This window comes from Sphaeramia orbicularis, chromosome 18 (genome assembly GCF_902148855.1).
Source record: "Sphaeramia orbicularis chromosome 18, fSphaOr1.1, whole genome shotgun sequence".
Classification (NCBI taxonomy): domain Eukaryota; kingdom Metazoa; phylum Chordata; class Actinopteri; order Kurtiformes; family Apogonidae; genus Sphaeramia; species Sphaeramia orbicularis.
Window position 1 is genome coordinate 16,361,275 of NC_043974.1, and position 22,130 is coordinate 16,383,404.

At 35.9% G+C, this 22,130-nt stretch overlaps 1 protein-coding gene across 1 annotated transcript in view; it reads left to right on the forward strand.

Moving 5' to 3' along the window:
• The first annotated feature begins 1,714 nt into the window (after nucleotides 1-1,714).
• adam19a (ADAM metallopeptidase domain 19a) overlaps nucleotides 1,715-22,130 on the forward strand; it is a 438,676-nt gene continuing 418,260 nt past the window's right edge. Inside the window, exon 1 of the mRNA XM_030162481.1 lies at nucleotides 1,715-1,908. Within this exon, the coding sequence (XP_030018341.1) occupies nucleotides 1,779-1,908 (130 nt within the window). The 5' untranslated portion in view covers nucleotides 1,715-1,778. The remainder of the gene's footprint in view (nucleotides 1,909-22,130) is intronic.

The window sequence follows — 22,130 nt, forward strand, 5'->3', positions numbered from 1 at the left end:
ATAAATAAATAAATAAATTTTTTGGTTTAAAAAAAAACCCAAACCAAACTGTTAGTTACAGTCTAATAACAATAACAAGGTCAAGGCCAAGGTTTATTTATATAGCACACTTAAAAGCAGACACTACTGTCCCAAAGTGCTGTATATAATGTATATGGGTCAAGTCACGTGGTTATGTAGGGAGTACCCGACTACATTTTATACTCTAATTCAAAAAGTATTTAAGCTAGAGACATGAATAATACATCATTTTAAAGGTATTAACTAGTACTTGAAGCTCAAAAAAAGAAACAAAAGCTATAGTGCCATCTTTTGCCATAAAAATTTGAAAAACTGTATGGTTATGTAGGGAACAAAAATTAATATCTAAATTTTCCTTTTTTTCTAAACGTTAAAAAGTGCAGTTGCAAGTGTCTCTTAACTATTCTGTTTCATTATTGTATATAATAATAATAATAATAATAATAATATATACATATATATATACATATATATATATATATATATATATATATATATATATATATATATATATATATATATATATATATATATATATATATATATATATATATATAATGAAACAGAACAGGAGTAAAAGACAATAAATAGAAAAAAAACAATACTGGCACATTGTTCGTGCATTAAAAACAAGCAATTGATTTACACTCAAACATCTTAGTGCAGATCAGGTTTATCAAAAACAGCAAAGTTACAGTAACAGTATGAATGACAGTGTATGGGATGGTGCATGAGTGTCCACTGTGTCGGCTGATATGGAACTAAAACAACAAAGATTTAGTTGAGTATATAAGAGAACAGCTGTAGAATAACTGTCCACTGTGGTGACCACTATGCATGAAAGGGTTAACAGTTTCATGCGCTAATAATGAGAACCTTAATTAAGATTTTTCTCTTGAGTGTTTTTATTCCTCCATAGGCATGAAAAAAACAGTGTGATCAAGTTTTTTTTTTTTTTAAGGAGTTACAAAAATGACCATGCATTTAATTTTTGAAGTAAAGAAACGTGTTTAAAACCCAATATCAGAAATTGATATTAAAACAATGAAATAAAATCTGACATCTCACATTTTAATCTCACATTTTAACATATTCTAATGCTAATTATTACTATTTTCATGGAGATAATATGCAAAAAAAAACAACTGCTTTTTTTCTTTAACAAATAACAGCTGATTTACACTGAAATATATTACTGCAGATCAGGTTTATCAAGAACAGCAAAGTTACAGTAATGGTATGAATGACAGTGTATGGGATGATGCATAAGTGTCCACTGTGTTGGCTGATATGGAACTAAAACAACAAAACCCATGAATATACAAGGGAACAGCTGGAGAATAACTGTCCACTGTAGTGACCACTATGCATGAAAGGGTTAAAAACCTCATTATTTACAGCATTATACTGTATTTACAAATAACAGCATGATCCTGTACAAAATTGACTGTTTTTTTTTTTTTTTTTTTTTTTACAGTAATTTGTTACAGTGTGTGATTTATAGGCTCTTCTGCTATTATTTGACTGGTCCCACCGGAGATCAAATTGGGCTGAATATGGCCCCTGACAGAACCTGAGTCTGCCAGCCCAGCCCTGGCCTGGTGAGTGTGTGCAGGTGTGTTTTATTTTGTCGGGCTCCACCGGACGCACAGTGCTGCAGCGGCTGCGGTTTGACGCGCGTCAGAGTCAGGAGGGGAGGCAGAGTTGAACAACGGCGAGGAAAGGGAGCACGGTCGGCGGCACCGAGGGTCACAGGGATGTACAGTAAACACAGGCAGAAAAATGCCCAAATATCACCGGCAACATGTGGACGTGTACTGGTTTTTCTTTGTTTTCTGTTGCTGGACGGCACACTGGGAAGAGCCAGCGGACACACTGGAGAACAAGGTACAGAACAAGAGCCGACGCGCCGGAAAACTTCTTTACGCATCTACCAGTTGCGTGTTGGAAGCTTTGAAAGCGTACGGACAGATGTCTATGAAGGCATTAAAGTGTGTCAGTCTGTTGGGAAGGGTTTAGTTTTACTTGCAAGTCTCGGGGCATGTCAGCGGAGAAACTTTTCTTCCAGTAATTAGTCGGTTCGTGGAAGAGTGAGATGCGCGCGCCGAACTCCATTAAGAAATCTAATGATTTAACGCAGCGACGTTTAGAAGATAAAATACAAGATAAATATGATCTACAAGAATCTCTTCTGAATAGAATGCGTCTTTGCTTGATTCTACTATAGACTGTAACCATAAAACCCGCAAACAAAACCTACATTAACATTTCTCTTTTTTTTTATATTGCTGCGGTTACAGCTGCTCTTGTGGGTTTTACGAAGGAAAGGAGGTGGAACAGTCCTAAAAGTTGACACTATTGAGTTGTGATTTTTATGCCGAATCCAAAAGAAGACCTATACGCTTGCAGGCATTGTGAGAATTTTTCTTTGCGATGCTTTTATTAGCGTCTTTTAGCGAGATATGTCTTAAATGCGTGTTTTTTCTAATGCGGTTCGGATGACCGTCTGTCCTGTCAGATGTGCAGCGAGCGTCTTTGCGTTATCCACATATTTAATCGGATTTATAATAGGTGTTTATGATGTAAAAGATTAAATGTTTTAATTTCCTTTAGGTCTACATGTCTGTTACTTATAGGGGAGGTGGTGTTAATATTGTTTTTTTTACCATCTTAACTCCAAAATCAGCCGCGTCCCTGGTGCGTTGTCCATAAAAGGTAGAGTTTGGAGACAGACTGGTACAGTAGAAGAGGAGAGCAGACCAGGGGGCACAGGAAGTTTGACTGGGCTTTCTAATGTATGTTCCTGATGAGCTTTTTTATTCTTTGCAGGAAAGTTTATTGTCACTGTGTAGATTGGCAGGAAATAAACTGGGTCTGCATGTTTACTGCACATTTATTTATTGTCACCAGGCCACATAAAGGTCAAGTTGTGTGGTAGTAGATGGTATGAAAACACTCCAATCATGTGAACTGAGTCAGACAATACCCCCTATTCACAAATATGTTCTGAGTTAATGTAGTTAACAGAGTGTGTGTGTGTGTGTGTGTGTCTGTGGCATCTGGATTAACTTCACCAACCAGCTGAGTTTTCACTAAAAGCAGAATCTAGTCCTGACTAAACTGTGGAAGAACTGTGCAACACACTGAAATAACTCTTGGCTTAAAGTGGAGTTTATTCTCTGTGACTCTGGTCAGGCTGGAGTTTGCTGTTCGGAGGGACTTTTCTGCTGATTTATTAACCCTTTCATGCATGAATTATGAGAACCTTAGTTGAGTTTTTTTCCTGAGTGTTTTTATTCCTCTTTAGGCATGAAAAAAACAATGCAATTGAAATTTTTATATGAACCTACACTGTAAAAAAAAAAAAAAATCCTGTTGTTTTTACGGAAAAAAAACTTGCAGCTGTGGTTTCCAGAACATTACTGCAAAAAAACACATCCAACTGTAAATATATTTACAGAGTAACATGTAGATTTAACATTTTAAACATGTATATTTAACATTGGATTTAACTGGTAAATGGACTGTACTTATGTAGCGCATTTTCTACACCTTCATGGTGTCCAAAGCAATTTCCAAATCCACCAGGTCCAACTGGGAGCAATTTAAGGTTCAGCATCTTCCATGGACACTTGGACATATTGGACAGTCAGAGCCAGGATTCGAACCACCAACCCTTTCCTTTGGTTATTGAATGAGCCGCTCTACCAACCCATTAATTTACAAATTCAAAATGTTTACTTTATGTATATCTATCTATCTATCTATCTATCTATCTATCTATCTATCTATCTATCTATCTATCTATCTATCTATCTATCTATCTATCTATCTATCTATCTATCTATCTATCTATCTATAAAAGCAAATACGCCGTTATTTCAACATTATGGTCTTTGCAATTTAAACGGCACCACATTGTTTTTCAATTTATAGTTTTATTTTCTAAAAACAATAGAAATACATCATTTCTACATACAAATCTGGTTTTGTTCACATACTCTTCCTGTAAGAACTACAGCTATATTTGATGTAGTCGTTAACACAAAAATCTTTTCAAATAAACAACTTTGCATTGTATTGTCACTTACAGTTTTTTTATGTTGCAATTTTACAACTTTTTGGTGTTAATTCTACAGTCATTTTTTACAGTGTATTTTTCATGGAGTTACAAAAATGTCCACTCAGCTGGACACCAATTTTTGAAGCAAAAAAACCCATGTATTTAAAACCCATCATCAGAAATTGATAAACTGCGTGAAAGCTGTGAAATAAAAACATTTTTCATGCAGCTAATCTGATGTTTTCTCACATTTTAACATACTCTAATACTAGTTATTACTAACTTCATGCAGACAATATGCAAAAAAAAGCCCTTTTTGATTAAGAAAACTGTTCATTACAGTCTAATAACAATTAGCAATTGATTTAACACATGTTACAGTAACAGTATGAATTACAATGTATTATGGAATGGTGCATAAGCGTCCATTGTGTCAGCTGATATGGAACAAAAATAACAAAACCCATGAATATATAAGAGAAGAGCTGGAGAATAACTGTCCACTGTAGTGACCAGTATGCATGAAAGGGTTAATACTTTGGTTATTTGTTATTCTATAATACTGCATCGTATCCACATTACTGTACAGAACTGTAAATAATGTAAAAGAGCTGCTTTTTATGTATTTGTATTTTTTATCTATTTACATAGTTTTTTTTATCTTGTGTGCTGCATTTTTTTTCTATTTTACCACTGGCTGCAGGTACAAAAATACATTTAACTGTGCATTGTACTATGTACAACTGCATGTGACAAATAAATCTATCCTATCCTATTTTTATTGATTAGAGATCAGTTCTAGTGTAATCGTAGATACACTAAAGGCACTAAAGTCTTGGTCTGGTTAACACTTTAATTGATTAGTCAGTGATCTTATATGTGAAGCAAAGGAAACAAAGGTTCTCTAGTTCCATCTCTTACAATCTGACCACTTTTGTTTTTATATAATAGGAAACTCGGACACACTGTGGTCTCTTGAATCTTCGGCAGTCTCACAGTTGGACTTGATTTTTGGTTCAGAATGATTGGATTCAATGAGTCTTTTGCCCACTGAGCTGCAAATGAGACGTTAAATTATTTAACTTCTCTTGAGGGGTGATAGTGTGCAGGTAAACAACTTTTTTTTTAACATAAAGTAAGCTAACGTCCTTTTCCTGGGGCTCTGATGCAGTGTTCCTGTTTGAAAGTACAGTAAAAACAGATGCATGTAAGTGAAAACAATGGAGAACTAGTGTTGCTGTTGTATCTAAAACACAAATACATAGTCATTTTTATCTTTTGTTAATTCAATCAGAATTTTTCAGAGCCACTTATATATTTGAGATACAGTTGGGTCAATGTACACTTTTGTTTGTCCAGTTTGGTGTAGGAGTTTATACCAGTGTGATTTTTGCAAACTGACTAAACTGATATTTGTCATTATGACAGGGATCCGGTAACTTAATAGGTGTCATACGTCAAGCAACATGGCACTAAATCCAACTTGTTTAGTATCAGTAACAAACAGACTAACAGAGCCACTAGTGCCTCATTAGCCAGGAGCAGTTTACTTCCAATTTTAGGACAAATACGTGATGATCAAGTTATGCATGTTGAGTCTGTTTAGTTGAAAATTTATGTATTTTTTTTGGTAGCAACGGCAGGAGACATGGCATGACTTTTATTTTTCTTGTTGCGTTAGCCTTGCGTAGCCATTCCGATATCTATTTAATCCTGCTTCGCTCCTGCTTCTTCTTCTCATCACTTTGTGTTTATTAGCGGTTGTCAACTCATCTTTGAGGCACATTACTGCCCCCAAGTGGATTGGAGTTGCTATACTCCCTTTTGTGGGTGTTGCATTATTTTTATTGCTGAAGCTGCAGGAGATTAAATCAGGGGAAAAAACACAGTATTTGAAATGATCCCAGTTCTGTCTAAATGTAAGGACTAAATATAAAGGCAGATGACTTGACAGTGTTTTTTTTTTTTTTTTTTTTTTGGTGTAGAAATATGAAGCATTTTGAGTCAGAGTGGAACAGGTCATGCCTGACAGAATTTGGTCAGTGATTGGTAATTAAAACTGTCAATCACATATGTAACCCTCCTACCTGTCTGAAAGCACCTGTGGTTAGTAAGGATGCAATCCACTGTTCGGTATTTATTGCGGTTCTTAAGTCACAGTTCACAGTTCGGTACAGTTCAGATGCAGAACCCGGCTGGAACCCGGCTGTGCAACGGAACATAACTGGGAGCTGATGCAGAGCCTTAAAGTTAATTTATATTCCTTTATGTACGTAAATAGGTTAGTCTGTTTCTAACTTTGTCATACATCACTGCCGTCATACTTCCATGTCTCCTGTACATTGGAATGAGAGTTTCTCAATCAGTCCACCAGAGGTCGCAGCTCTTAATTACAAAACTGGCCGAATACCATGAAGAAGAGTAAAGTTTTTTGAGAAGAAGAAGAAGAAAGTCAATGATAATAAATATAGCAACGATAAAGGAGGTTTTACTAATGTAGATACTAATGTTAACCCTTTCATGCATAGTGGTCACTACAGTGGACAGCTATTCTACAGCTTTTCTCCTGTATATTCATGGATTTTTTTTTTACACATATCTTTATTAGTTTTAAGACACTACATATCTTTTCTGACATGAATTGGTAACCTTGTTTAGATCTCCCTTGAGCATTAACCCCCAGAATCACAAGCCCCCCCCCCATAGTTTTCACACAATTTATCAGTAAATACATGTTTCTTTGCTTCAAAAATTAAATGCATGGTGTCCAGCTGATTCTTCTTCTTCTTCTTATATTTTATTTTTTACTTTTTTATTTTCTAATGTTTTTTTTTTTACTTTTTATTTATTTTATCTTTTTATTAATTATTTATTTATTTATTTTTATAAGAAATTTTTCAATCACATTGTTTTTTTATGTTTAAAGAGAAATGAAAACACTCAGGGAAAAAAATCTGGATTAAGGTTCTCATAATTCGTGCATGAAAGGGTTAATATTGAGTAGGATAGTTGGAAAGGCTGTGCACTTCCGGCTCGTGCTGGGCTCTCTGCTTCCTCCACTTAATGCTGTAGCCGGGCTCTACGTCCGGCTCCAACCAATGACAGTAGAATTCCTTAAGTCAGTCGTCTTGCAAAGCTCTAATATAAACGAGTTCTCTGGAAACGTCATTTGAAAGTGACAAAAGAGCCGTACCACAGTACATGCTCGTACCGAACCATGAGGGGTGTACCGAATGGTTTCACCCCTAGTTGTAGGAGCCATAAGCACTATGTGGGTTTTTTGGCTTTTCTCTTATTTGTGTGACATCATAGATATTGGTACCTGTTACGTGTGGCGCTGTGGGTGTGGTGTTGTCTATTAAGTCTCTGCGCTCACCTGGGTGTGCAAGTGGCCAGGATCATGGCGGCGGGGTGAGCCTGGGGAGAAACTTTCTGTTGATCGTCATTATTATCGTTATTGTCACCGTCACCGTTGTCTTTGTCACTGGCCATGTGGGTATCTTTGCACAGCATTGAATATACGCCGTTTGAAGTAAGTGCTGGTTTTCTATGCTTGTGATATGGATAATAAACCTCATGAACGTTTGTAATGGTGAGTCTGACGCGTCTTCAGTGTAAACCCCCATGTCTTAACCTGCCGCGGCGCTTGGATTGTTTTTTAAGCTTATACGCCGCAATACTAGTGTTTATGTTTAGTAATAAAACCTGTGCCAAAGGGTAGATTTAATGCAGTCTTAAATCAAGGAGTAGATGCAGAAGTCTCAGACCACTTGGATTACAATATGAATGTAACCCAGTGAGGCTAAATGAACACTGAACAGCTGTGCCTGCTCAGGTTTTTCACATTAAAAGCCTTTGAGTTGTTTAGGGGGTGCAATACTCAGGCTTTTAACCCTTTAAGCACCAAAGTAGCAATATTGCAACAAGCAATATGACTGAATGAAATGGACAGCTTTTTGAAATCTTGATATAAAAATTGAATATTTTTAAAAACTCCACCATCTAAAGGGTTAATATGAAGTGTCTGGAGGACATGGTGAGTTTTTTGTTGTTGGGATTTAACAGTGAATTAGGGTAGACAGAGACTTTGAGAATACGTTTTTTCCTTTTAAACAACACTTTGACAACATTATTTCCAAAAAATGAGTCTAGCATGTCATTAGAGTTGAATCCTGATACCGATACTGGATTGTAAACTATAATTTGCTCTAAATGTCTTGTCAGTATAATACCCACAATCCCCCACACTTTTTCTCACTGCTACAACTTGGCAACAGGTCGAACAGAGCTCTTTTCCTCAGAGCTCCCCAGCCAACCCAATCCTCCTCTTGACTGTATTTATTTCTTTTAGACCATATTGTTCTATTTTTGTCACTCCTAATACTTGGTATCAGCACTTTTCTTCTGCAACAGCATGTTATCAACCAGTAATGCACCAACTAATTGGCCATAAATCATAACCGGCCAAAAATTGCTCCAAACAGAACAGTGATAATTGGATGTTCTCTGTTCCAACTGCCTGCTTAAATATACCCTGCGAAAAAAAAGGCATCTGGAAAGGGCTGATTGTCTGCTATTACAACTGGGAGCTAATTTGCTGTAGTCAGCAGATCCACAGTTGCATCATACGCATCTGTCTTCCAAGGTTTATTTTCCAATATGGAATTATTTGAAGAAAAATGACTATTTATAAGTCCGTTGTTTATGATTTAGGAGGATTTAGGAGGATCAATTTGCAGAAATTAAAATTATTATTTCTAATTATGTTTTCATTAGTGGAGTGTCCTGCATAAAAAAATGTGTTGTTTTTTTAGTTGCCTTAGATCAAGGTGTCATGGACCGCCTCCAAGTGGACTTCCTGTTATCAGTTCCCAGCGTTGAAGTGCATTACCGTTGACTATTACATCTGAGTGTGGACGGGTGTTTATCTTAATTAATCTCTGAATGGATAAAAACAAGTGGCCACTTTATGAGAAGATGCACATGTTCAGTCATTTCACCACTAGATGTCACTAAATGTTACACACTGGACGTCTAACAAAAGATCAACAGTAAATATCAGTTTATCAGTTTCAGATGTGGATAACAAAGACACTGAGCTATGTGAAAGCTCTTAGTTGCTGTTTCCATAAAATATCAAGCAACTTTGGAAAAGTTCCAAAAACAAAAATACAAATGAATGGTGTTTCTATGATGTGGTTTTGATTAAATAATCCAGATGGTGCTGTGGACTATGTTACATATGCCTCTAATAAACAGTAGAAGAAGACAGCATTCTGTTGTTGTTTTCTGTCCAAAACCACTGTGGTGTTTTTTTCATCCATAAAACTATAATAACAGTTCAGTGTCCTCATCGGTTTACTCTACCCATTGTACCTGACATGTTTTACTGCATTATCAGAATATTTGGGAAGACTCAGCAAACAGTTGATCCATGTTAGGATTTAGCTTTTTTGTTCAGATTTCCTTTATGTACATTTATTTTTGTGAAAAATGACAAAAACCACCTGAAAAAACTTGTAAAATTTGACAACATGGCAATTTTTCCAATACACATAGGTTTTTTTTTTTTTTAAACACCACTAATGACAGTATCCCATAGTGCTAGTAGGTTGGTGAGTGAATCTCTATCACACTGGCAGGTAAAAAATTGTGCCATATAGGCCTAGTCACTGAAGTGAAAAACTATTCAGTCTCTTTATGTTTTCTCATTGCTTCATCGCTTTTTTTTTTTTTTTTTTTTTTTTTTTTTAAGCTTTCTCTGTCCAAGATGACACATTGGCATAGAGGAATTCCATGGTGCATTCAGGGGCACCCCATAAACTCTGAAATCTTCATTTGAATAGACACAAAGGTAGTTGTATATAATGGAAACGTTTCAGTTTTTCCCTTATAAATAGGCTCTGTGGGTTTAATACAGAACATATTTCTCATGCTACTACTTCGATATGCAATTAAATATAAATTTTACACACATACATTATGCTGTTTTTACTCTTAAATAATTGCTTTGATGTGATACTTGAACATATTTTGTTAAGTTTATCATATCATAGCATGTCTTAATATTGATATTTCTGTCACATTTTTTAAATATTAATATTTTAGCCATATTGTGGTTTGCCAGTGTCAATTTCCTGTATGGTCTGATTTTTTCATATATCATAAAACCATAGTATGGCTACAGTAACAGCTGAAATGCATCAGTAAACAGCAATTCGTATAATAGTGTCTGCTCTATGTATTATTCAGATATTTATTTGGCTGTTAAAATATTTATAGTGGAGCACATTACATAGGCCACAGTATTATTTAATAATGATTTTAAGAAAGTGTTCATGTGCTTCTTACTTTTGTGTTTCTCATATTGGTTAGAGGCGATAATAAAAGCTACCAACTCAAAGTTACTGGAGAAAAGGTTTTGTACTTTTAGTATTATGGCGGCTTTGCACCATTAAGATTTCTGAAATACCTCTGTAGTATGAGAAATATGTTGTTATACAGTTTTAAGTATATTAGCCCTTTTAACCCGAAGCCTAAAATGGTCTGCCTGGACTTTTTTTTTTCTTATTTTAACTAACTACAAGGTTAGAAAATATCCTGTGAGTGAGTCTGTTTGCCCAGAGCACTTTTTTCTTCAAATCCTTCAAAATCTAGCAATCATTTTTGGATAGATGGAAATCACAATGGACATTTATAAAATGGCGAAGATAACAGCTTTTGTGAATCAAAAATTGGCGAAATTCACTTCATACTGAGAAAACTGGGTCAACTACAGTATGTCACACCCCTTAGGCCTGATTTTGTTTTCAATGATTGTGTGTGGAAAAGATCACTCCCTACTTATACATTTTTTTCTCTTATTATTTATTATCTAATTATTTTTGCATTTAGAGCAGACAACAGATGTATAATATATGTACATATGATGTACTGGATGTGAATGTCTGATACTGAATGTCAATAAAAAAAAAAAAAAAAAAAAAAAAAAAAAAAAAATATATATATATATATATATATATATATATATATATATATATATATATATATATATATATATATAGCAATCATTTTCAATTTACTGTATGTTATAATACTGCTAAAATGGCTTCTATGACATGTTTTGCCTACAGATACAGATAATTTTAATACTACAAACTAGTATCAATGCAGGGATTTGAGTTCTTTAAACACGTAACATAATGTAGGATAAGATCGACAAAAGACAGGCTTCACACGTCCTTTTGACTCGCATGCCGAGCTGAAATTAATTTCTGACATTAACAATTGTCAGACCAAGGTTTTACTCCATCAGGAGTATTGATATTGAAATATTAAGAAAAAAATAATATACAGGAGTATAAATTGCTACTGCATGACTCGTACTGTTATGTGAATTTTAGGACGTACCACCCAGTATCAAGTCAAAAACTTGAGAAACTGATGTAGATGAATATAAAACTAGTGGAGTGTTGTCCAAGACCGACTGATCAGCATTGCAGTCATGCTAAAAGCAGGTGTTAAAACTCTTACATCCCATATGTATTGAAGTCTGGAGGATTTAGTCAAGGATTCCTCAAAAATCACTTTACTTTTGTTCTCCTCTGCGAAGGGCTTCAAGTAATGCATTTTAAGATCTGACATTACCAAACATCTGTCCATGAATTCCTACATCTCCTTTTCTTTCTGGTCAGCATGGCGACTCTTGCCTTGCCCACAAATTTAACTGACTCCTGCATTCCTTTGAAATCTTTTCCACCGCTGTACATGGCCTTAAGGTAAATAGAGTACATCTCAGTGGGCTGCATGTTTTACCTTGGCAGAATTGACAAGAGTTTTAATTCACTTTGAATGTGTATGCTGGCCCAGTTACACAAATGAGTGGGTGCAGTTTGCATTATAGACATGTCTCAGTTGAGTTTATTTTGAGTGGCACACTCAGAAGTCCCGGAGGCTTTTGAGGGGAATTTTACAGCTGCATCCTGCACACAAACCCTTAAACATTCTTCTGTGGTGTACTGTAATTACATAACCTCATGTCCAGACGTTACAGCCTAATGCTGTGACCCAGTAACCTCCTGACATTGTAACCGAAGCCTGACGCCATAAAATGAGCTCCAGAATTCCTGTGTAACTCTATACGAAGGAATGCCACCATAGTCTCATGTATCCCAGGACTTTTGTAACACCGTGACCATAATCTTAGCTGCATTTTTTACAACTATAGCAGCGCTCACAGACGATACGCCCTGATGACATTTACGACATGTACTTGTGTCACAGTCGGACATTCAGTAGATGCTGTCATCATCATCTGTGTACACCCTCATGTTGTACCGTGCAGCTGCAGTAAACTTATAACGGTTGAAATCTCAGCCTCAGGAGCTTTTAGAGATGTGATACTGTTCCCACAACGCAAGCTTTTCGTCTTTTGTTTTTACCTTGAGCATTGTCTCGCGAGGCAGTTGTTTTTGTTTGTGTCTGCACGATAATAAAATATGAAGTATGACATGGTTATTTTAAACCATTTCTTAAGTGAATTTATAGAAGGATTACTGCTATTGTGAGTTACATGGGCAATATACGGAATTCATTTGATTAATTTGGCTTTTTGAAAATTCTGAGAAGCTTAAATTGGAAAATCCAACTCATTCCTTTCCCAAAAAAACCCCAAATGCAGCCTGTTTGCTCCTTGTAATGTGTTAACTGTCAATGTGTTTCTTCAGTCTATGTGTCATGTCACGTGGTTTTAGTCAAGAGAGAATTTTGGAATCATGTTTTGTTTTCAATTCATGTATTCAGAAAATAAATTGTAAATCATCCATAGCATTAAAAAAAACTAAGTAATGGAAGGTGATGTCATACCTGTCTATTTCTGTTTTTATACAGGTAAAAAGTTGTTATTATGATGATTAGACAAAATATCAGCAGTTTTGCTCAAAAACTTGCTCCCAATTACTATCTTCAGTCACAAATGCACACAGATTTTTTTTTTTTTTTTAAGATTTATTTTTGGGCATTTTGCCTTTATTTGGTAGACTAAGTGGAAACAAACAGGAAATGAAAGGGAAGAGAGAGGAGGACATGCAGCAGATGTTGAACCCAGGCCGCTGTAATTGGGTTCATAGTAGGGATGTCCTGATCTGATCTACAGATCGGTATCGGCTTAAAAGATCGGATCGGATTTAGTCACGAGATTGGGGCAATCCGGGCCTGGTTCGGGGTGTGTGTGTGTGTGTGTGTGTGTGTGTGTGTGAAAATGTCCTGTCCCATCAAATGAAAGTTTCCAGAGGTAGGGAAAAGCTGCACAACAGTGGGAGGCTTAGAAGAACTAGTGAAGTGTCTATAAGTTTCACTTTCACTCTGCGCTTGTACTCATTATGAGGTCCGATTGTGATGCACGAGTCTGTTTTTTTTTCAACCTGTAGAGCTATTGTGGAATTATTTGACCTGACCCAACGCGCCCCACAAATAAACTGACATTCTTTTGACCCGCCCCAACCTGACCCGCGAGTAACCCTGATCCGTGCATCACTAATGTACGGCACGGAATGCACCCCCATGTAATACCTGGATGGACACACACTACAGCAGTGGAAAATATAAGGTTCTGATTTGTCCCACAGTATGAATTTGGAACAAGTCAAAGGTGTCATAGTTGTTTTAGTTCAGGTTCCACATTCAGCCCAATTGTGATCTCAAGAATCAAGATCTCACATGGAGTTATAAATATGCATTTTTTACTGTTTTTTACTGCTTTAGTTTTAATTACCTCCGCCAAGGAGGTTATGTTTTTGTCGGCGTTGGTTTGTCTGTTTGTGTGCAAGATAACTCAAAAAGTTATGGGTGGATTTGGATGAAAATTTCAGGAAATATTGATACTGGCACAAAGAACAAATTATTAAATTTTGGTGGTGATCGGGGGTGGGGTGGGGGGCATGGGGTCCCACTGATCTGCCTTGGCGGAGGTCTGTGCTCCACGAGTGCTTTTCTAGAAAAGACAGTGCAGACCTCCGCCAAGGCAGATCAGTGGGCCCCCGTGCCCCCCCCACCCACCCCCCCAATCACCACCAGAATTTAATCATTTGTTCCTTCCATTTGTTCCAGTATCAACATTTCCAGAAATTGTCATCCAAATCCAGTGCACACTGATCTGCCTTGGCGGAGGTCTGTGCTCTCCGAGTGCTTCTAGTTAATGTCTGTTTTTTAATGATAACATCCACCTGCCCAGAGACTACAGGTGGAAATTAGCACTAGAACTAGAACCTGGCACACTGCATCTCTCCTTTTTAAGGTTAATGTACATTGTGCATTGTCCCTGTCTAAATAAATAAATAAAATGAAAAAAATGAAAACATAAAATAATAGCATAATAATCTACAAATACTGACTCCAAATTTAAAGCAAAATTTCATTGTAAAAAGGCCATATCAAATCGGTATTGGATCGGTATCATCAAAACTAATCCCAAAAAAGATCGGATCAGAAGCTAAAAAATCCAGATCGAGACATGACATCACTATTGGATTTAGTCACGTGATTGGCTCGATCCAGTTTTCACACGAGTTTTCATTGTTATTCTGCTTAACGGCTGCTGTAAATAAAAATGAAACACCATGCAACATGTCCACTCAGTGGGAATACTTTTCTCTGGAAAGTAATGCAAGTCAAGCAGCAACTTGAAACATGTGTAAACTGGCAGTTGCACGAGGAAGGAGCATCAGGGCTCACTTTAATACAACAAATTTGATTCGTCACTTACAAAAGTATCACACGACCGAGTGTGAGAACTACAAGACTGATCTCATGAAATACTGTTGTATGTCACGCCAGTTCTTATGGCATTTGGCATGTTATACGTACATGTTATTCAACGCCATTTGATCACGTGTCAATTTACGCTAAGATCTCCAGTTCACATAACCCTAATCCCTAACCTGAACCTTCAGTGCGTGGTTTTTGACGCATTGATTAGTGGCGTGTATATTTACTCGAGTCATGATATCATGTTGGAACTACAAGGCTGCAGCAAATCGAAATGTAGAGTGAAAACTGAATGTACACTGAATATAGAGCCCATACAATAAAAGATTTAGTTCTTATCTGACTTTTTATGTGTAAAGTCTAAGTTATTCAATTGCTTGATTATTTATTTATTAATATTTAAAATCTTATTTTAAATTTTTTTTTCATTAGAGGTATAATATACCACAAACACTGGATTGGACTTGGTTCTTTATATGACTAGACTTAGTGTAGGTTTGTTAAAAAATCCACATTAATCCTCAACACAGCACTTGGATTTCATAGTTCTATACAGGACATAAAGGCGACGAAAATTTCTATAATTTCCATAAATAACTTCCTCTGCATTTGCTCTGTTTTGTCAGTCAACGTCTCTTTGGACCCATAACACCTGTTTTATCATGAATTCATATTGCTTCCATCTTGATGGCTTTCCCTCCCTCTGGATGGAAAAGACAGATACGTGAGCTCTTTTATTCCTTCAGCCGTTTGTTTCTTAAACCAATGTGATTTGTTGTGGGAATAGCTGCGGATGTTTGGCACTGTGTTTTTCTTTTATCCCTTTATTTAACTATTGATTTATTGTTCTACTCATCTGTCTGACAGTGGTTTGTATGACGGCAGTGATGTTGGTTTTAACCTGCTGTTATTTGTGGAGGTATGTTTATACAGTTATAAAATTTGCTGTATTTTTATTTTATTGACGGCTGTCTAAAAGCCAAATTGTCCCTGGGAGATATTAAATTTTACTCGACTAACAGCCTCCATCAAAAGCAGTGAGTTTAATGTTTCTTTCACAGCTCAGTGGGCAGGAGACGGCAGGCAGAGCTTTGGCATATTGTGGTCAGTGTTGCTTTAAACTGAACTGCACCGACTCCGCTCGAACTTTGACATAGAAAATAATCGGATGTCCTGACTTTTCATACCCGGCCATCTACTTTTTAAAGACTGTAATGACATTTAGGTTAAGTATCTGTCTAATGGTGCTGACATAATAAACTGACACGTCTTTATGTGGCCCCTGCATTACTTTTTGTTCTATTTGATCACAGATTTGGGTGATTTGATGCTGTGATACAAAAAAGGATCTGAAAACATTGTGAACTAGAGCCCGAGTGATATGGGGTTTTTGGGGCCGATGCTAATATTGATATCCGGGGCTAAAAAAAGCCGATATCCAATATATTGGCCGATATCCGATATTAGCCGATAACAGATATATTTGCCGATATGTGAAATAAGAACATTGATTTACACAGGATATACAGGATGTCCCATAAGTCTCCATACATAGGAAAAATAAACGTTTCTTGACATAAACAGTTTTTATTTATATAATATGTTCTATATGACTGCCATTTTGTCGGGAACACATTTCAATGCGTGTCCTCCACTGCTGAAGAACTATAAAGAAGAAATATAAAGAAATACTTGTTAGAACCATATGTATTATGTCTCCTATGTATGGAGACTTATGGGACACCCTGTAATAATCTTATATTAGATAATTGTGGACAGGTGGATTAACAGTTGCATAAATCTTTGTTTATCTCCCAAAGATAATTTACACAACTTTTAAACGCTGTATAATAGTCTGATATTAGACTAGTAAGTGACCAGTGGGGAACCACGGGTTGTAGATGTGGTAGTTTTTATGCTTGGGAGAGCAAACTGTTGAAAAAGATGTGAGTCTATATTTTATAAGTAGTGACATAAAAATTGTTTGGTAAATCATTCTTTAAAATGTGAGCGGTCTGTGATTTTCAGATGGACAGGGGTGGGGTGGGGGTGGGAGGGGCTCGTAGCAGGGGGGGGATTAGCAGTCCATCCTTGGTAGAGCGTGTGTGTGTGTGGGGGGGTAGCAGATCATAATTCCTTGATTGTGTGTGTGCATGTGTGTGTAGGGGTGATAGCGTGATTGTTCGAGCGGTTACATATCGGCTGATGTTGATTAATCGGTGTTGCACTATAATCGGGCCGATCAGTTAGTTGGGCTCTAATGTGAATAAGGATGTAACGATATGAAAATTTCATATCACGGTTATTGTGACCAAAACTATCACGGTTATCATGATTATCGCGGTATTGTTACCTCCGCCAAGGAGGTTATGTTTTTGCCAGGGTTTGTTTGTCTGTTTGTTTGTTTGTCTGTCCGTTAGTGTGCAACATAACTCAAAAAGTTATGGACAGATTTGGATGAAATTTTCAGGGTTTGTTGGAAATGGGATAAGGAAGAAATGATTAAATGTTGGTGGTGATCGGGGGTGGGGGGGCCCACGGGGGGGGCCACTGATCAGCCTTGGCGGAGGTCTGCCCTCTCCGAGTGCTTCTAGTTGAAATTGTGCTCAAAATGTTCAAAAAGTACTAATACACACACTGGAATAATTTAACCAAGTTGTATTTTGGAAAAATAAACAAACAAACAAATAAAATAATTGGCACAATGTACCTTCTGTTTCAGAAACATTCAGATATTAAGTCTTAGTGGTCTGAGTCTATTTTGTCCGTTTTTCAGTACTTTTGATTTTGCCTTTATATACTATATAAACAAATGTTTACTATACCCATGTTTGGGATCTTTTTTTTCAGCACAACATCTGTTTCATCTGCCTATTATTTTTTTCACTTTAACTTCTATAAAAACATAAAAGGAGAGAAAACGCAAAAAATAATATAAAATCCGATTTGAAAAATGTATAGAATTTATTGCATAAATAACACAAGGATGCTGAACAAACCTTTTCAAAGACTTTAAAAGTGAATATTGGTTCCAAATATTAGGTATAGAAAATTTAAATTGTTATAAGTTAAAACTATACTCAAATATTTGACTTAAAAGCATAGCTTTACATAGGCGTTTTCTCCGGAAAAGTACGGTAATCAAACACGGTTATCATGATAATTAGAATTTTAATGGTAATACTAACCGTCGGCAGTTTTACTGCAGTTTATCATTATTCCGGTAATCGTTACATCCCTAAATGTGAACAATCCAGTGTCAGTATATGAGCAGTGTGCATATATCCTTATCCCTGTATCCTGCATCCTCATAAAGCTGACATCAGGGGTGTCAAACTCATCTTAGTTCAGGAGCCACATTCAGCCCAAAGTGATCTGAAGTGGGCCGGACCAGTAAAATAGTAACAACGAAAACAGTAAAATTACATTATGAAAATGTTTACATCAGTAAATCTTCCATTAAAATGTGAATAACCTGAACAACCTGATGATGGTGATGTTGATATGTAAATAATAGTACATTTTTCATTTTTCATTCTAATTCTTTATTTGTATGAATATTTATGTAAATTAAAAATTTATTATTTTTCTCTTTATATTTTCATTTTTTCACTTGTTTGTGGTTTTTCTACCTGTCTGTTTCTCTGCTTGTTGTATTTTTGCTGCTAACTGTGAAATTTCCCCACAGCGGGATAAACAAAGTCTTATCTTATCTTATCTTATCTTATCTTATCTTATCTTATCTTATCTTATCTTATCTTATCTTATCTTATCTTATCTTATCTTATCTTATCTTATCTTATCTTATCTTATCTTATCTTATCTTATCCTGTAATGTCTTAAAAATAAGGGCAATTTAAACAATATTGCCCTTATTTTTCTCACATTCTTTCAATCTTCGGTTATCATTTACATATGTGCATATACTGTAATTTACAGATCACAGTGAATCTACAAATACACAAAACAGTAACAGGCATAAAATAGTTAAAATTGCACTTAAGACATTTCAGGTTATTCATAGTTGTTGAGATTATTCAGATTTTTGTGAAAGGACAGTTTGTAAATGTAAATGTTTTCACTTAATTTCACTGTTTTACACTAAAACAAAGAAAAATTGCAGATTGTCATTATTATTTATAGGATATTATGATAGTATTTTCCTGTTCTGACCCACCCACCCCCAAAAAATGACCTCAAAGTTAAGGAGTTGACCTCGTTTGACACTAAATGGATTTTACATGACATGGATTCCGAAACATTCGTCTGTAGAGGTCTGAATGTATTTATTCAACATCGTTGCTGTATTTCTTATATTCAGTATGAATTTTTTAAAAAAATTATTTATTTGCACATCATAAAACAGTAAGAGAAGGATTAAAACAACAACATTCAAACAAATAACATCATTGTGCAGGAGAGGATAGAAGCCAAAAAAGGCTTATGTGAATACCTCCCCGGAAATAAACAATACACAGGAAAAAAAAAAGAGAAAAAAGAATTAAAAATCCGATGTAACTGAAATAATAAACCAAAGTAAAAACAAATTTACGCAAATCAAATTACAAATCATCAAATACAAATGAAATGATATACAGCCTTACATTTTTTCATGAATCAGAGTTCTTTTCAGATGCTTTTTAAATAATGATAAAGAAGATGTTGATTAAAGTTCAGGTTGTAGATTATTCCAAAGATGCGGTCCTCGATATTTTAGAGAATACTGATTGACAAAAGTTCAGCAGTACAGAAGATAAAATTTGCTTGAATATTGTGTAGGACAATTGTGAATAACAGATTTTTGCGTGTATGTATGTTTAGATGCAATCATGTCTGAAACCTGGTTCATTGTGCTGTTGCTTTGCTTGGGCAGGACAATCTTGAGAAACAGATTTTTATTCTCTATTAGACTTGGTTGCATAAAGGTTTAACTTGGGATGTAACGATTACCGGTATAACGATAAACTTAATAAAATTTTAAAAATTGATTGATTATAAAATTGCCAACAGTTAGTATTACCGTTTAAATTCTAATTATCATGATAACCGTGTTTGATTACCGCACTTTTCCAGAAAAAACGCCTATGTAAAGATTTGCTTTTATGCCAAATATTTGAGTATAGTTTTAATTACCTCCGCCAAGGAGGTTATGTTTTTGCCAGGGTTTGTTTGTTTGTTTGTTTGTTTGTCTGTCTGTTTGTTTGTCTGTCCGTTAGTGTGCAACATAACTCAAAAAGTTATGGACAGATTTGGATGAAATTTTCAGGGTTTGTTGGAAATGGGATGAGGAAGAAATGATTAAATTTTGGTGGTGATCGGGGGTGGGGGGGCCCACGAGGGGGGGCCACTGATCGTTAGTGTGCAACATAACTCAAAAACTTATGGACAGATTTGGATGAAATTTTCAGGGTTTGTTTATTATCTTGTTATTATATTATATTATCTTGTTATCTTCTAGTTTATTACAGTTTTAATTGTATGTACCTAATATTTGGAACCAATATTCACTTTTAAAGTCTTTGAAAAGGTTCGTTAAGCATCTGTGTGTTATTTATGCAATAAATTCTATACATTTTTCAAATTGGATTTTATGTATTTTTTTTGTTTTCTGGCCTTTTATGTTTTATGTTTTATGTTTTTAAAGTGAAAAAATAAGTCAGTTAGAGTCTGGTTTTGACCAACTCGATGTAAAGCGTCATAAGATAACTTTTGTTATGATTTGGCGCTATATAAATAAAATTGGATTGATTGATATAAATGAAGTTGTGCTGAAAAAAAAGACACCAAACATGGGTATAGTAAACATTTGTTTATATAGTATATAAAGGCAAAATCAAAAGGACTGAAAAACGGCCAAAATAGGCTCAGACCCCTAAGGGTTAATACTTGAATGTTTCTGCCAACAGAGGGTACATTGTGCCAATTATTTTATTTTATTTTTTTATTTTTTCAAAATACAACTTGGTTAAATTATTTCAGTGTGTGTATAAGTACTTTTTTTTTTTTTTTTAACATTTTGAGCATAGTTTCAACAATACCGCGATAATAATGATAACCGTGATAATTTTGGTCACAATAACAGTGATATGAAATTTTCATATCGTTACATCCCTAGGTTTAACCTAAAAAAAAAAAAACAACTCACGAGAGCTGCTTTGATCGGTCATCCAATTAGAAAACTCCAGGACATGCCTCTATTATGTATAAAAAGTTGTGTCATTCAACATTCTTTCATTATTTCGACTGAAATATGGTAGTTTAATGCACTTTAGGTAGTAAGTGAGATGTTCTGTTGTATTTTTTTTTTTTTTTTTTGTACAACCGGCATCACAAAAGCCTAAAATTACTTTATGCATATTACCTACTCTCCTGCTCTCCAGTCAGTTTTCTCACATTCTTTCAATCTTAGACATGTCATCAAAAGGTTAAAAAAGCCCCCAAACTCCTAATGCACTTTTGCTCCGCTGGGATTCAAATAAACTCCTCGCTCAGCAGTTTTGTCTACAATATCTGCCTGCAACACGGCCCATTTACCAGGCACAGAGCGCAGCCTGCCCAGAGCCTGCTCTCCACATGCTTTTGCAATGCAAGGCGTGTTGTGCGAGCCCAGAGGAATCTGTATGCGATGATTTGAGAGCTCTCAAAAGCGTGGGCTGTTATTTCCACGGGGGGAAAGCGAGGACCGGCTGCGCAGTCGGCAGAACTGTTGTGGCTCGACCTCCAAACAGGCGAAACTTTCATTAGCGACACGTTGCCCATCTCTGCCCGGCTCACCTTTTCACACCACCTCATTTTCCAACTGCAAACACAGGGATGGTGTGACGGAGAGGTCACACCCTTGAAGAGTGTTTTGCTTGAAATCTAAAAAGACTGCGTGGATGTAACACCCACAGAGATACTGTGCGAGGTCCTCTCTGGTCTGCTGTGTGGGTTTCTTTTAGTCATTATTCATTTTCCGAGTGTTATGTTTATGCTTTGTGTGTAGGTGAGGGGCTGCCATAGAGCACCGTGCTTCTGAAGGTTTCCTGTTCGTGTCTAATGCTATCAGTCTCCACGCCGGGATGGAGTGTAATTTAGGTCTACAGTAACGTGAAGTTTGTAACCCCTTCTATGATCAAGTGAATAAAAGAGCCCCTCTTACACAACACAGAACTCAGCTCCCTCTCCTCTCAGAACAAGTGTCAGGTGCTATTTAAATTATTACATAACTTAAAAAGAATAGAATGGGTTTTACACGTCTACAGCTGGTATGTTTGGCCTCAAATTATTTTTTTTCCTGCAG